We start from the raw sequence: 16647 nt of genomic DNA, 5'->3' as shown, positions 1-16647 counted from the left end.
CAGATGCTTGTTTCCACAATGCTCTGGCTTGGGACTGGGATGTAGCTCAGTGGTGGAGCACGTGCCTAGCAAGAGCAAGGGCCTGGGTTCCATTCCCAGCACTAAAAAAATCAAAACAAAACAAAACCTCATGCTGGTAAAACCCGTAGCTGGAGAACATGACTCTAGTAGGACAAGTCTTCATCTCTTTGCAAGATGGCCTGACCTTCAGAAACAATAAGGTCATCTGAAGCTAATCTGGGAAGGGACAGGTCACAGACAGGAAAGCTATTTTGGAAAAAAAGGTGTGGCTCTGAACACCATCTTTCCCAAAATTCCTCTGGGGGTTGGCACAAGATAGCAGTGGTTCTGAGTGAGGTTTAAATTTCGCTTGAGGTTTTAGGCCAAGTCAGTTCTGGCATCCTCTGATTAGGGGGTGGCGAAGCTTACTTTTATCATTTTAAATGACAGCTCTCAATTTTAGCAGGCCATGTGCGGTGGCGCACACCTGTTATCCCAGCAACTCAGGAGGCTGAGGCTGGAGGATCACAAGTTCAAAGCCAGCCTGAGTAATTTAGTGAGACCCTGACTCTAAACAAAAAATACAAAGGGATGGGATGTGGCTCAGAGGTAAAGCACGTGTGGGTTCAATCCCCAGTACCAAAACATAAAAATGAAACTTCAGAGAGCACCACTATAACCCAAGGAAATGTGTCTAAAAATTGATTCCTGGGATCCAGAGAGGAGGAGGCCGGGCAAGGAGGCCAAGAGTTTGCATTTTCACTAAATGCCCGGATGCTCATAGTTGAGACACACACTTGACAGTCTTTAATTGCATTCACTAAAACCAAGAATCTTCACAGCCTTGTGGTTACACTTCAGAGATTCCAGCTAAAACTGCAAAAGCAACCACCAGGTCAGGTCACCTCCCCCACCTCAGAGCAGAGGACAATGAGCTAATTGCAGCCCGTGGTTGCTGATAAGATGGTTATCTCCTAGTGTGGATGTCTGGGCCACAGTGAGTTTTTGTTACTAGGACACCTCAGACATTAACACCTACAGTAATGGGGGCAGGCCGGCAGGTAGAATAGGCTGGGTGTGGAATATTCTGGAAGCCTTCCAGATAGGGTGGCAGGGACAAATGGGCCTGTTTGTCTCCTCTCCTCCGAAACGCACAGTGAAGCGATGAATGAAAGGTGCTGTGGGGCTAGGATTACAGGCTGGGAGCAGGCAACAGAGGTCTGGGGAGGAAGCTCAGCAGCAGAGTGTTTGCGGAGGCCTTGGTGTGATCCCCAGAACCGTAAATACATAGATAAATAAATACACAAAATTGAACACAGGGCCCCCCACAATGAAAAGCCCCAGGAGACCAGCTCTGTGAACTGTCCAGGTCGTCCCACTACCCAAGGCCATGTCCACCTTCCCCACTTTGCACACTGAGGGCTCTGAGCTCTAAGACACAGAACCTTGTCACCCTTTGGGGGACCTAGGCCAGAAGGGAGGCTCCAGGGAAGGTGCCAGCACTAGCATAGAAAGGGGTACATAATGGCCCACCTGTCCCCAACATGGCCATGTTCAGAGAGAGGCCCCCGGGAAGTACTGGATCATGAATGCTCCACCTCATGGATGGATCAATCCATGGATGGAGTCATAGCTAAATGGACTCCTGGGAGGTGACCCTGCAGGAGGTGGGGCCTAACGGAAGGGAACAGGTCTTTGGGGGCATCCTCTTGGGGACCACATCTTATTCTGGCCCCATTCTTCTCCTCTCTCTGCTTCACCACAAGCCAAGCAGTTCTGCTTCACCACACAGTCCCCACCGTGATGTTCTGGCCCACTACAAGCCCACATCGAGGGGCCAGGATCTCATGGGAAACCGAGAGTCAAAATAAATCCTTCTTCCTTTAAGTTGATTTTCTCAGGTATTTTGTCACAGTACCGGAAAGCTGACCTCAATACAGGGCAACTGTGGGAGCAAAGAAGGATGAGAGCCCTCTAAGCCGTGCCCTCTCTAGCCAAAGGGAAACACCCCATTTCCTCAGAACACCAATTTCAAACTGCAGGTCAATGATTTTGTTGTGAGACTCATTTAGTAAGTCTCCACTCAGCATCTTTACAAAATAAAGGAACAGAAAATATCTGAATGAGCCCTCCACATAGTAAAATACTCATTCATGAAAGTTTTTTTCTCTTTTGTTTTTTTCCTTTGCAGTACTAAGGATCGAACACAGGGTGTTCCATCACTGAGCTGTATCTCCAGCTTTTCTTATTTTGAGACAGAGTCTTGCTAAGTTGCTCAGGCTGGCCCCAAACTTGTGATCCTTCTGCCTTCATGACATGAAGAACTACAAAGTCTTTTCTATGTTGCAGTGCTGGGGACCTAACCCAGGGCTTTGTGTGTGCCAGGCAGGTGTTCTACCACTGCACCCCAACCCTGTTCATGGAAGTTTTGTTTTGTTTTGGTTTTGGTACTAGGGATTCAACCCAGGGGCACCCAACCACTGAGCCACATCCCCAGCCCTTTTTTAAAATTTTTATTTAGAGACAGGGCCTCGGTAAATTGCTGAGGCTGGCTCTGAACTCATGATCCTCCTGCCTCAGCCTCCCAAGCTGCTGGGATTACAGGCGTGCACCACCACGCCAGGCTTCATGGAAGTTTTGATTATGTTTCCTTGCTAAAAAAAAAAAAAAAAAAAAAAAAATGCATGCCTGGTTAGTGGATCCAGATGTAAAATATATTTCTTATCATACGTGGAACTCAAAGTTTGAAAGCCACTGTCTTGGGCGTGGCTGGCTTTGTTAGCTGCTCTGTGCTGGAAATCCGCTTGACCCACGGCTGTAGCCCTCTCCAAGTACTGCCCAGCCAACTTCCAGAAGGAGTGCCCTGCCAAGGAGGCGAGGATGGGGAGGGCTGTGGAGCCCAGAGAGTGGGTGCTGGGTGGGCCATCTGAAACTGGGGCCCTTCCCCAGTCCCTCAGCCCACAGTCACACAGACAACTGGTCGACAGAAGACAACGGCCAGCCTAATCCTTCATTTACAGAACCTTGGAGCCCGGGCTGGCTGGGCACGCCCTTCGGCTTGGGGTACCGCAGGGCCCTGTGCACGGGCTTCTGCTTCTGCAGTTGTGGTTTAGAGCAGCACCCGATTCTCCACAAGCCCCAAATAAGGTCCCCCACGAGCCCAGAGCTGCTGCTGGTCTGTGGCTCTGTCAGGAAGGAAACTGAGGTCTATTCTCTGGCCCCAGGTGCTAGAAGGGCACATGATGTGGGGACCGTAGATCCACTGCCTGCTCTCCACAGCCACCTGTGCTGCAGCCAGGCCCCAGTGACCAGCCCAAGCCCAGGAGGGCCCAGGCTGGGGCTGCGGGACCAGTGGGCGAAGCTGGCTGGGGTTTTTACACAGGAAGGAAGAACAAGCCGAGGTGGGAGGAGGCGAGGGAGGGCGGAAATGACTGCAATGTCAGCACCCAGAGGCAGACAGGAGGAGGCCAGGCCTCCCTGCCCCCACCCCGTTTTTGACCTTTGTGCTAAGACAAAGCCTCAGGTCTTCACCCTGACACCCACCATACCCAGAAAAGAGAAGACAGCTCAGGGTGGGAGAGGATGCGTCCCCCATCATCGTTCCTACAAAAGGGCACCTCTTCGAGGAGGAAACACTGTGTGGGCCCAGTGTGGCAACAGGGGGTCTGGGGCACATAGAGCAAAGGCACCTGGGAAGCCCACCCCTGCCCTGCCCTCTGCGCGGGCAGCCACCAGCCAGACCTGCTGGGGAGGAGCCACACAGGGAGCTGGTCCCATTCATGTCACCAGGCTGGGCGGGAGGGGACAAGGAAGGGCAACAGGCAGTGTGGGCCCGGGGGGGGGGGGGGGGGGGGCGCCAGGCTCACGTTGCTGATCTGGTCCTGGGTCTTCTTGATTCTCTGAAGTTCCGGTGTGTCTGCCACCACGCTGAAGCCTTTGCCCTTGTTCTTCTCAAACTCCTCCTTGTAGCGCACCTGGGGACCAGCGAGACAAAGAGGGACTAGGGTCAGGCAGGGGAGCAGAGAGCGCCCAGCTGGAGGCCCCTGTGAAACAGCACCATCAGGAGATAGAGACGGGGCCCAGAGAAGGATCCCAGCCAGAAACGCCTGGTGCTGAGCAGGCGCCTTGGCTAGCAAGTGACAATAACCCACTAACATTTCCCCAGCACGTTCTGAGAGGGGCACCGTGCTAAGTGCCTCACAGAAACTCTCTCATTTAAGTCCTAACCACATATATACTATTAGCCCCATTTTACAGATAAGGAAACTAAGCCATCAAAAGGCACCTCAGCAGCCATCTGTTCCCCTGCCTGAGGTCATACAGCTTAGCAGCAAAGATCTAGTCACCAGGCCTCACCTGTCTGCCTTCTAACCCTCTCTAGCAGCCCCTCCTACCCGAAGCTATAGAAAGCTTTTCGTTTTTCATATTGGGATTAAACCCAGGGACACTTTACCACTGAGTTACATCCCCAGCTTTTTTTTTTCAATTTTGAAACCGGGTCACACTAAGTTGTTCGGAGCTTAGCTAAACTGCTGAGGTTGGCCTCGAACTTACGATCCTCCTGCTTCAGCCTCCTGAGTCACTGGGCTGACAGGTGTTGCCACTGCGCCCAGCAGAAAGAAGGTTCTCGCATGCGCTCCTAGGACTGCCCGCCCTAACCTAGCCAGGAGGTAGCCCTACCCACCAAGAGCCAGGGGTAGTTTTGAAGTGACTGAGTGAGTGAGGGCCGTGCCAAAGGACAAAGCTGGTGCCTAGAAGGGAGGGTAATGAGACAGCTAGAGGGGAGGCCTCATGGATCAAACTTTCTGGGGAAGAATCCAACCACCCTCTGTTGCCTTCCTTCTGTGAGAATTCTACGGAAAAGTCAAGTACTACAGGAACTCAAGACAGACATTACAAAGGACTCCCAAGCTAGGCATGGTGCTATGTGCCTTTAGTCCCAGTTACTCAGGAGGCTGAGGCAGGAGGATCACTTGAGTCCAGGAGACCAAGACCTACCTGGGTTGTTACCCTGTATCAAAAAAAGAAAAAGAAAAAAACAAGAAAGCAAGCAGAACTTCTCTGAAACTAAAGAAATTGAAATATGAGGAACAGCTTGTCCTCCCTGGGGGCTTTGAAGAGCAAAACTGAGGCTGGGAAATACTTGTGGGACAGGGAATGTTCTCCTTGGCTTCCAGAGACTCCCTGTCCACCTCAGCAGCCATCTGTTCCAGACCCCGCCAGCTGCCTGGATTCCCTCCATGGGGGCCGCACTGTCCTGAGACAGGTCAGCCCAGGACATGAGGCCCAGGACTTTGGGAGTTTCCAGAATGACAAGCCCAAGCAGCTCCCAGGCTTGGAGTCACCGACTGCCATAGCAGTGAGCTGCTACTCGTGACATGTGACCAGTCCCCACCCTCCTCTTCGTAGCCCCAGCAGCCAGAGGTCCTGGTTTGGGGTTCTTCTTCCTCCTTTGTTCTGAGGCAGATCAAAATGAAAGGCATAGCCAGGCACAGTGGCTCCACCTAGGAGGCTGAAGCAGGAGGATCCCAACTTCAAGGCCAGCCTCAGCAATTTAGTGGGGATGTGGCTCAGTGCCCCTGGGCTCAATCCCAGTACCAAGGAAAAAAAAAAGAAAGAAAGGCCAAGGGGTGGGACTCGGTTCCCATCAGACCAGAACTTATTGCAAGGAGCTATGGCCTTCCCACCCAGAACCTGCCCAACATCAGCTCTTCTGGGAGAAACTGGGTCTGCACAGTGGGGGACCCCTGAAGGAGGAGGACATCAGAGAACGGAAGGAACCTGAAGACAGAAAAATGTAGCTCTAGACGGAGAAGCCCTGAATCTAAGGCCTCTGAGCTCATTCCCCGCCTCATGTGTAAAAGAGCCATTAGAGGAATGGGTTAAAACTGGGGTAGGGCCTTCCCATCAGATTGCGCTGGTACTGACAGGCTCAGAATTCCTTCTGCTAAGTGATCTCGGGACAATGACTTAACTTCCCAAGCCTCGGTTTCCACATCTGTATAATGGTGACAATCGTTCCAGTCACCCAGACAGCGGCTCCACCGACCAGTGAGGGCGACTGTGAAAGTGCTTTGTCCACCCTGTCCTTCCTGTTTCCTGCCTTTGCAAGGGTCAGGCCCCTAATCCAGGGGAATAATCACCATGGTGACACTGCAATGACATCAGCTGGTTCCCAGGCTCAGAAACTGCTCCGCTCCTTACTGGGGAAGGATAATTCATGACTCTCCTAACACAGGAGGCCAGGCGGGGGGGGGGGGGGGGGGGGGGGGGGGGGCTGGGGGAGCAGGGCTGAGAAGGAGGGGTCTGGGCTCAGAGCCGCTTTGCTGCAGGTCCCTACACAGGCTGATTCCCTTCTCTAGGCTTCCTGGATGGCTGGTCTCTAAAAGCCTCCCTCTCTGAAGTCTGTGACCATTTTTAAGCACCTTCAGGCCCCAACTAGAGAAACGATGCGGGCAAGATTCTCTTGAGGGGCCTTTTGGTGATGGAGGGAGTGGCAGAGGTGGGGCCAGGAGCATGAGGAGGCCCAGGCTCCCTCCTGGCCCACTCAGGAGGCTTGCCCTGGGTCTGGAGTGACTCACCAGGATGTTAAGAGGTCCCTGGAGGGCAGAAAAGGGACCTGCCCAGGGTCACTGAACCCAGCTGTCATGGGGTCAGAGTGCAACTCAACACTTTGGGCCAGATGACTCCATCCTGGTTGATGACTGCGCCCTGACCTGGAAACTCCCATGGACGAGCTGGGACTGGTGCCCAAGGCTCCTGGTGCCCACACACCAGCACCTATGAAATCCTACCCTTTGGATGTAGGTTCTTAGTTATTCTCCTTGGATCTACCTTACGATCACTCAACCCAGACAACAGCAGTACAAATCAGTGTTTGCTGAATGAAAGATGAATGGATCGAACAGAGGCTTCATCTCTAAATAAACCAGCAACATATTTGGCAAAACAAAAAAACCAAAACTGCTTGATGATCCAAAATAAGAAGATCGTGGCTTTAAAAAGTGGGAACCCTGCCCCAGAGTACAGTGTGGGACTCTCACTGCACACTCCGCCCTCCTTGGTGGCATTCCCCATAACACCATGAAGGTGACAATGACAGGGAAAATGAAGAAACACTCTCTCCTCACCTTTCTCAGACCACAGGGATGCCTCCAGCCCAGCCCCACCCAACACCGCTGCCTCCCTCAGCTCAGGGGGGCGAGCAGTGGATGAGGAAGGTGGGGTCGGGGACCACTGCCAGCTCCACAGGACCACTCAGAGGGTCACTTCTGGACAGTTCTGTGGTTACCTCCCCCGCCGGGGAGACTATAGGTGTCCCAGACACCCAAAGTGCCACTTTCAGGACCAATATAGACAAAAACAAGTTGAAATAGCATGGGCAGCTTCCCAGAGACAGGGCTGAGGCCCAGGGAGGCCGGCCCTGGAAGGGACCCTGGGAAGACACTGGCTGACACCCTGATGGGGTGGGGCAGAGCAGGCAGAGGAGGCTCCCACTTCCCTTCCTGCCAGCCACAGGCAGCTGTAGCCAGCCCTGCCCCCACGGACGGAGGGATGGACTCCACAGGACTGTCACCAACCCCGATCTGGCTGGCTCAGCCCATCCAAGCCTCAGAGCAGCCTCAGAGCGTCAGGCCCAGCCCCTAGCTTCTAGGAAAACGGGTTTCTGTCCCCATTTTACTGGTGAAGGGGAAGAAAACACTTTTAGACCACAGAGTTTGTGGGTGGTGGGAGGAGAAAAGGTCCCTACCTCTCACACTGCCTACCCTACCCCTCAAGACCCCAACAAGCCCTCAGTGCAAAGTCCCAGTTCCCCTGCCTCACACCTGGGGCATAAATGGAGGGGGAGGGGGAGGCTCCGCTCAAGCCTGTTTCCCTCCTGCCCACCTGCCCCACTCCGAGCCTCCCTGAGTACCTCTGTGAGACCACCAGGGGGCCAAAGCTGCTTGGGCAGAGCCCAGGAATCTGCATTCCATAAAGCCCCCTACTACCCTTGTGGGCTGGCAACCTGGGGCTACATGTCACAGCAGTCAGTCCTGCAGAACTGATAAGAACAGAGCATGCCTGGGCCAGACCAGCTTGGCTCAAAATCTGCCTGACACTGGACTCTGGGCAAGTGATATGGCCTCTCTACAGCTCGGGGTCCCCGCCTGGACAATGGGGCGAAGCGCCCCTCCTTTGTCCCATGAAATGAGGTCAAGTGCACAGCCTGGCCCTCAGTGGACACCGAAGGGAAGAGTGACCATTCTCCAGATTTCCCCAGCCTGCTGGGGACTCAGGAGGGGAGCTGCAGGGCAGGCCCCTGGAGCAGAGGGCATGCATGGAGCAGGAGGACTCCAACCCCTGTGCACGGTGCTGGCCTCCCCTGTAAGGTGCAGAACAGCCCTGACCACAGCAAGCCCTGCCCAGCTCCTCACCCCTCCTGGAGGATACCCTGTCCTAGACCTGCCCCTCAGGGATCAACTTCCAGGGGCAAGAAGAGCGGCAACCCAGCCCTGGTGGGACTGAGGCTGAAGAGTTTGAATTTCCCCTCCTGAGAGTGGGGGATGTGTGGAGTGTGTCCCCTTTACCTGTGCCCCTATGCAAAGGCTCCCCCACCCCTGAACCTGCCTCTCCTCCCAGCACTGCTCCCTCTAGGCCCCTGTGATGCCCCTCTGCCTCTGGTCCAAGTGGCTTTCCAAGGGCTGGGGCGTCTGGGTAGGCGTCAGGGCCTGGTGAGGGTCTGGCCCAGGCAGCAGTGTTTCTGCCCCTGGCCCTCCTCAGCTGGCAGGGTACATCAGTCCCTGGCATTTATAGCTCTCCTGCCACAGCTGGGGTGGGATGGCAGATGTGAACTGCTGCTGAGGAACAAACCAGCTGTCCCACTTGTTCCCCTCCACTGTGAGTCTCAAGACTGACCAGGGCTGCACATGGTCAAGGGACTAAACAAGAAGTAAAAAGACCAGAGGCCAAATCCTGGAATTCCACTACTGTGTGTCAACAGGCAAAGCCCTGTGGCACTCAGCCTCCATTCCTATCTGCAACATGGAGGTAACAGTACCCTTCCTAAGACAGGTGAGGTAACTCAAAGCACCTGCTAAGCTACCAAAGCTCTCAGCAGTGTCAGGGACTAAGATGGAGACGGCTCTCACAGAGTGCAGAGAAAACTGGAAAGACCAAACTGTGCTCAAAGCCACAGCCTCTATTTCCTCTTCCACACAGTGAGGTGCCCCTTTGACTGTGCAGGGCTGTTGTGAGCATTAAATGAGCTAATATGCTTTGGGCACTGAGCACTCAAGACTTTAGTGCTAATGCTGTTAGCACCCACTACCTGCTTGAGCTTAGCAAGTCCCTGAATGTCTCAAAGCCTCAGTCTCCTCATCTGTAGGATGGGAAAAACAGCATTCTCCTCGCAGGGTTGCAGGGAGGAACTGGAGAACAGGTAAGGAAAGCCCTATCAGGTGTGGTCCTCCCTGATGGAAGCTAAGGAGGTCACATGAAGATCTGGCAGCAGGCCAAGCACGGTGGGCAAGGGGAACAGTTTCCCAGAGGGGGCGGGCTCCAGGGTGGTGGCAGGAGGCAGAGTGGCCCAGAGTCCAGCCTACGGAACCTCCTGGACAACACCCGCTCCCCAGCTCCTCGGGAGGCTAGGACAGAAGGATCCTAAGTTTGATGCGAGCCTGGATTGTGTCTTAAAATAAAAACTGGACACTAGAAAGAGCAGTGGGGGTGGGTATCTCAGTGGTCAAGTGCTTGTCTAGCATGCACAAGGTCCTGGGTTCAACCCTGGCTACAGTCCACTCCTGAGGAGCCAGCTACCAGCCTCCTCTGTGACCCAGGTGGGACTTCCCTGGGCACTGTGCACACTTGGTAAATCCCCTTACTTCTCCCTCCGTGTATTCTCTCATTTAATCCTTTAATCCTCACTGAAGCCCTGCCCTGCCTACCACAGGCCACCCTTGTTCTAGGCAGGGTCTCAGGACTCCAATTCCCTTGCTTTTAGCTCTGTGTCCCCTGAAGAGGCCGTTCTCCCAGGGCCAGGAAGCGGCTACTTCCCTACAGGAGGGCGGGGCCTCCCCACACAGCTCAGACAAGTTAGGCCTAAGGGGACAAAGGAGGACAGGCCCCTTCACACCTGCCCTCCAAGGGGACAAAGAAGGGATGTGGACGTCACTGCAGGACAGACCATGTAACCTCAGACTAGCACAGGCCTGGAGAGGCCAGTGCCCCTGTCTCCCCCAACCCTTCCTCTGTGGTGGGCACAAATGGAGAGGGGGCAAGGGGAACAGTTTCCCAGAGGGGGCGGGCTCCAGGGGCCCTGAAGCACAGTGGGGGACGCCCACACCTCTCCAGCCACTCAGGTAGGAAGGCGGCTCCCCACCCTCTGATGAAACCAGGAAGCACCAGTAGCTGGCGGCCTGGGGGCAGGGAGTCTCAAGAGCTAGGATTTCAGCACCTTGTCTCTGCTGAGTAACCACAGGGGGAAGGAACCCTTGCCAAACCAGGCTTACCACAACTTTCCCCACCAGCTGCCCCGCAGGCCGGCCCCTCACCTGACTCTGGAGCTCGCTCTGTTGCTTGAGGCGGAGGTTTTCCGGAGTGTCGGCCACCATGGTGAAGGACTGCTTGGGGTAGTGTCTGCAGACAGAAAAAGCAGAGTCGGCATCACTCAGGGAAGGATAGGAACCCGGAATGGAGGCTCCATCTGATTCCTGGGCAGTCCCTGCCCCAGCCCCAGCAGCAGTTCAACAGTGTCCCCTGCCATCACTGAGAGGCTGACTGCACTGAGAAGAAAGGGATCTCCAAAGAGGTGTCCGAAGGGCACTGTTGGGCAACTGAACTGGAGGAGAGGTGAGAAGACCAGGAGGAGGCCAGAAAGGAGGTCACAGCCACCCTGGGTGGCGAGTGCTGTCACTGCCCCCCTTTGACAGACTGGACAGCTCAGTCCAGAGAGGTTACACAATGTGGCCAAGGCTCATAGGAAGTGGTCAGATCCCTCAACGTGCTAAACTCCATTGTCCCATTTCCATACATGGGACAGATCATGGTCCTGGCCCCCAGAAAGAGCTGGTTTGGAGTTGGTGGCAGGAGGCAGGGTGGCCCAGACACCCCCATCCCACAGAGGAGGAAATAGCAAGCTGGCTCCAGACCCTTGCCACTCAGTGACCCCCATGGCCTGCATAAGGTCCTGGGTTATCAATCCTGGGTCCTGCCACTGGCGCACTAGGTGACCTTATTAATCAGTATTAACTTATTAATCACATGGCTAAATGGTCTTTCTCTGCTACTTCACAAGGGGAGGGAAATTGGGGTCTTTTATTCGTTGATTTATTCCAAGCTCCCAGAATCATAGTCGGAGCTCAATAAATGCTTGTGGAATAAACAAGTATCCTACCAGGCGCTAAAGCTCAGCCAGCACCAGAACTTGTTCTCCTGTATCCTCCTGGGTCACTGCAAGGTCCCCCAAGGTCATTGTGGTGAGTGTGTTGTATATGCGCTGGTATGTGAAACGACTGGAGGTCCCAACCATTTCAGAAGCTAGTGAGTGGTTTCTCCAAGCAGGAACACAAGATCTAGCCATTTTTAGCTGTGGATGACCACATTCACCAGAACTGTGACCACCGCAGATTCCCTGACTCACAGGCTGTCCCAAGGTAAGAAAAAGATGGCTTTGCCGGGCAGGGTGGCACACTCCTATAATCCCAGTGACTTGGGAGGCCGAGGCAGGAGAACCTCAAGTTCAAGGCTAGCCCCAACAACTTTGCAATACCCAACAACTTAGTAAGACCTCATCTCAAAATTTAAAAAAAGAAATAAAAAGGTCTAGGAATATAGCTCAGTAGTAAAGTACACCTGGGTTCAATCTCTAGGACCAAAAAATAAAAAGGGGGGGGGGGAAGGAGAGAGATGGATGGCCTCCAAGAATCTCCTCCCAGGCACGTCCTTCCTGAACTAGCCGACATGCCCAAGAGCTAGCTATGAGCTGCCACCCGCCCACGCTCTCACCAAACCTGGCTTGTTCTCCAGCCACTCACACCACCCTGAGCCACCCAAGAGCTACTAAGCACACGACCTCCCTCCCTCTTGTCCACCACCTGTGAAAGGCAGGACTCGGGGTAGAAAACTCAGTGAAGAAAGGAGCAACTAGAAAAGGCACAGCTCTGGGCTCTGGTCCTGCCACTGGTGCACTGGGTGACCATGGCAAGCCCTTTTCCCCCCTAGGCTACTCAGTGTCACAGGCCAAGGTGATACTATCTGTGCTCTGCCCAGGTCCACCCAGCTTGAAGCTCCAGCACAGGGAGGAAGCAGGAGGAGAAAAGCAAACACAGGTGCCTGCAGCTGCCAACAGAGACGGCCTGTGGGCGAACACAGGTCTGAGGCAGGCCCAACCCCCGGCTTGGCCCAGCTCCAGGCAGCCAGGCCACCCACAGCTCAGGAGCCCATTCAGAATTCCTGAGCAGTTCCAAGGCAGGGAGGATCAAGTGGGAGTCTATTCCTAGAGACTAGAGGGAAAGGAACAGAAGGGATGGAAGTAGTATCTCTGGGGGGCCTCAGAGATGACCCTCCCCCCACATGGGGGGTGGGGGACATTCTGAAGGTATCATGGGCTGGGGGCCGTGGTGAGGAGAGCACTTTTGTCTCTGAATAGAGGAGCCAGGAGATGAGGGGGATACCTCTAGGCAGCTCTGGCCCAGATGTGAAGGGTGGATTCTGAGAACAAGTAGCATTAATGGGGGCAGGAAGGAAGCAGGCTGGGGGTCTGTGGGAACCAATCTGAAAACCCTGGGTTTTCCCATTTGCCTGAACATATAGGGTGAAAGCAGAGGGCCAGCTCCAGTGGCACAAAGACAGCCAGACACATGCATCTGGCATGTCCCACACTCTCCCCAATTCTGCAGCTCCGACACCCACTGCGTCCGCCTACCATGCAGTGAACACACAGATGTGCCCTCTGCAGCAATGGTGTTTCCTGGACACCAAGGACACTAATCCACAGTGGCAGCTGCCACCTCCTCTACCCACGCTGCATCCCTCCTCACCCTACACCCCACCAAAAGGTCTCAGGAGCCCCTCTCATATATAGCAAGGGCCTCAGATGGGTTGGTGGGTACCAGAGCTCAGGCCTCAGAGTCGGAATACTAATCCCATCAAAGATGCCTGGGAGGAGGGGGTCCGCCTGGGTTGACTTAATTTGGCAGAGATGGGGAAGGATTTTAATCCTGCATCAGATTACCTAGACTCAAGAGGAGCTCCAGAGCCTTCAACCTCCTGCCCCAGCCCCAGGAGCCCAACCCCAGGCAGAGGAAGGGACAGGCACTGGGAGGGCTGAGTCCGGCCCCCATCGTACCCGGACCTGCCTGGGTCACCCCGCTCCTCCCCGCCCTGGTTAGACAACCCTGCCTTCCGCTTCCCCTGCTCACTGCGCTTCAGGTTCCCATGGCAACCTCATCCTCAGCTCCAGGCAGGAGGGGAGTGGAGAGAGGTCTACAAGCATGGGGGCAGGGGAAGAGACAGACTGCAGGGTGTCCTCAACCCAGGAGAATTCCTGAGGGCTAAACCTGGAGACCGTGTGTACAGGGGATCCTTGCAGATAATTCAGGTGAGGAAGGGGGTGGCCCTGGTTTGTCTCTAGAGGGAGGGCTTAAAAACCACCAGCGCCATGCCCCTCCCCCACAGGACCGGCTCTGACTAGGGCTCAACTGCTTTGACCTCTTTCCATAAACAATTGCTGGGAATGCTACCTTCTCCCTCCCTGGCATCCTCAGGTAGAACTCCACCTCCCACTGCCCTCAGATCCCACTGGGAAGGGAGGTGTGTGGGTACTCGGGCAGTTCAGGTGCCAACGTGGGTTCTAAGACAGAACCGGGCCGCCCATCCCAGCTGGAACCCAGCCCCACAACAGAATGGGCCATGGTGAGGAACGGAGGGGCAGGGTGAGGGGGGCCTTGGCACAGAGCTGAGGCCAGAGCACAGCTGTTCATTGTCCCTTTCTGAGCCAGCCTGGGCAGGTCCCTTTTTTTCTTTTTTTTTCTTTATTGGTATTGGGGATTGAATCCAGGGACACTCAACCACAATCTACCCCCCTATCCTTTGTTATGCTTTGAGACAGGGTCTCACTAAATTGCTCAGGCCCGCCTCATATCGGTGATCCTCCTGCCTCAGCCTCCTGAGTCACTGCGACCACAGACTTAAAGCCACCATGTCCACTTGGGGGGGGCCTCTTCATCATTCCCAGCAGGGCCCTCTGCTGATGCTTCTCCACACTCCTCTTGCTCTCAGCAGCTCTTGAGAAGGCAGCCTGATAGGACAAAAGGCTGAGGAACCCAGGAAGGAACTTGGCATCCATGAGGGCAAAACTGGGAAAAGCCTCTATTGGCAAAGAAGAGCTATGGGCAGCTATGGACTTCAAAGAATCCACAGGCACATGAAGCCGCTTTTCTATATGCTGTGCCTGTGCATTCTCTCCTGAAGCTCACCACCAAGCTTTAGGCTAGAAAAGGTAGTTGTCATATGCCCATTTTATGGATGGAAAAACAGAGATTCACTGTCAAGAACCAGAGACTTGTCCATGCCTCTCCCACGCATTCTCCCAGTCCCACAGCGGCCCAGCCAACTAACGGCAGGTCTGAAGCATCCTCTGTCCCAGAACCCTGAGGACCTGAGTCACCTTCCTGCTCCCAAGGAAGTGAGGGCAGGGAGAGTGCTGAGAAGCTGCAAGATTTACAGGCTTCCAGGGGACAGGAAGGTGGCAGCCTCTCTCACCAGCCCCACCATTAGCCATACTCCAGAGGTAGAACAAGGACAGACCAGAGATCCCAAGAGCCTAGCTCCCTCTTTCTTGTGAAACCTCCCTTCCAGGCTTGGACCCCTTCAAAACCCACAGCTTTGTGTTCAAGGAGGAACAAAGATACATCAACAAAGCAACAAGGAGCTTTTGGTTTTACCAAAAGAAGAAGGAAAAAAAAAAAAAAAAAAACCAGCCCAACATCCTGCCTCTGGTTAGAGCTGCTGATTCCAAAAACCCCTGCTGGGAACACTGCCCACAGACAGGCAGGGAGGGCTCTCACTAACCCAGTTTCTCCCCAGCCCCCCAAGCCGAAGTAGCCCAACTGGTGGGGATAGGAAGCAACAAGGAGTCATTGTTTTGACCAGTGGGAAAAAATGAGCAGTCAAAAAGATCAAGGGTAGACTAGAAGAAGAACTTACCAGCCCTCCGGGATTACAGGCAAAATGAATAAGAAGAAAGCAAAGCCTGCACCTGCCACTGTTGGCTAAACTTAAAGAGAAATGATTGAGGTGAAAAAGACATGGAAATGGTGAAGCTCAGTTTCTTCATCTGTAAAAATGGGGGTGTTGAAAGCAAAGTGACCCCCAAGCTTCCTTAAGGTCTGATATCAGAGTTCAGGGATTTGGGCATAGAGGTGAGGGAGCTGCCTGAGGGCTGTATCTGGCCACCTTGGTTGCCCATTTGGACTCACCTCCTCCACCCCAACACATGCCCCTCCCACGCCAGTGCTGCCTTTGGCTCCCTGAGACACCTGACCCAATTTTCCCAGCAAAGCAGGGAATTCTGGGGAGGCAGGAAAGCCTCAGGCCCCAGGCCTGGGTTTACCCAACACTGCTCACCCCTTAAAAGCTGCTGGGATTAGAGAGAATTTGCTAGAATTTAAACACTGACCTTGCCCTACTCCTGCCCAAGGGCAGCAGCATAGTCCCTGGTTTCCCAGAATCAGGGACATCTCCACCCCCCCAGCTCCTCACAACACAGATAAAATAAACTAAAGGATAAACCCCAGGAGTCTGCAGCCCATGAAGGGACAGGTGCAACTGAGTGCCCCTTGCCCTCCCCGGGCCGTGCACAGCCCTTACTGGACACCCCAAATGCTGGTTCTCCAGACCTAAAGCCCAGCCTCTGCTTTGCAGGTCCCCAAGGAAGAGGGAACAGGCAGTTTTTCTGCATCCACACCCCCCAGCCTGGTTTCAAAATCATTTGCATGGAGACAAAGAAGCAGGTTTGAATGGAGCCAGGGTATTGGAAAATCCAGTTTGCAAAACAAATAATCAAGGGTATAAATATTTCCCTAACCAAAAGAGCAGACTCGCCCCACCCACCTAGAAGACTCAAAAAAGGGTTCGATGAACAGTTCCTGGGCTACCTTGCAAAAGCAGGAGTGTAGCCTCGACCTTGCCACAGAGATGCCAGTGTGGCTGCTGCCCAGATGTGAGAAGCAGATGCAGCCTGCTCACTCAGCGCCCAGTGTGTGTGTGTCTGGGGGTGCCCCAAGCACCCAAGTTACCAGGCACCTGGGTAACTGCACATACATGGGAGCCACGGTACCAGGCAGCTGCCCAAGAGCTCTGGCCTGTGTCCGTGCCCTTGCCTCTCCCCCAAACCAGCCTAACGCAAGGAGGGAAAGAGAAGCAGCCTCTGTGCTGCTTACAGTCACTGTCCAGAACTTCAATCTTGGTCTTGAGAGTCCTCACAGAAGGACAGACAAATGAGACAGCTCGCTTCTGTCTTGATGCCCTGCCCCTGCCCCCACGTGTAGGGGGCGGTCAGGGACAGACCCAATATTGAGACCTCCCTGACAACCACACTCACACCCTCGCTCACTCGGTGGGCCCAGTTACCTGGCAAAATGCCAAGAGACACCACCTGCCCTGTTG

General features: G+C 54.3%; 1 protein-coding gene across 2 annotated transcripts in view; it reads right to left on the bottom strand.

Moving 5' to 3' along the window:
- Lasp1 (LIM and SH3 protein 1) overlaps positions 1-16647 on the bottom strand; it is a 39604-nt gene that overhangs the window by 12343 nt on the left and 10614 nt on the right. For both annotated transcript variants that reach the window (XM_026387063.2, XM_026387062.2), the window contains exons 3-4: positions 10533-10617; positions 3867-3974 (exon numbers count right to left, since the gene is read on the bottom strand). In XM_026387063.2, coding sequence (XP_026242848.2) covers positions 3867-3974; positions 10533-10617 — 193 coding nt within the window. The remainder of the gene's footprint in view (positions 1-3866; positions 3975-10532; positions 10618-16647) is intronic.

This window comes from Urocitellus parryii, chromosome 7 (assembly GCF_045843805.1).
Source record: "Urocitellus parryii isolate mUroPar1 chromosome 7, mUroPar1.hap1, whole genome shotgun sequence".
Taxonomy (NCBI): domain Eukaryota; kingdom Metazoa; phylum Chordata; class Mammalia; order Rodentia; family Sciuridae; genus Urocitellus; species Urocitellus parryii.
Note: the sequence above shows the minus strand (reverse complement) of the source record. Positions and strands in the feature narration are given on the sequence as shown.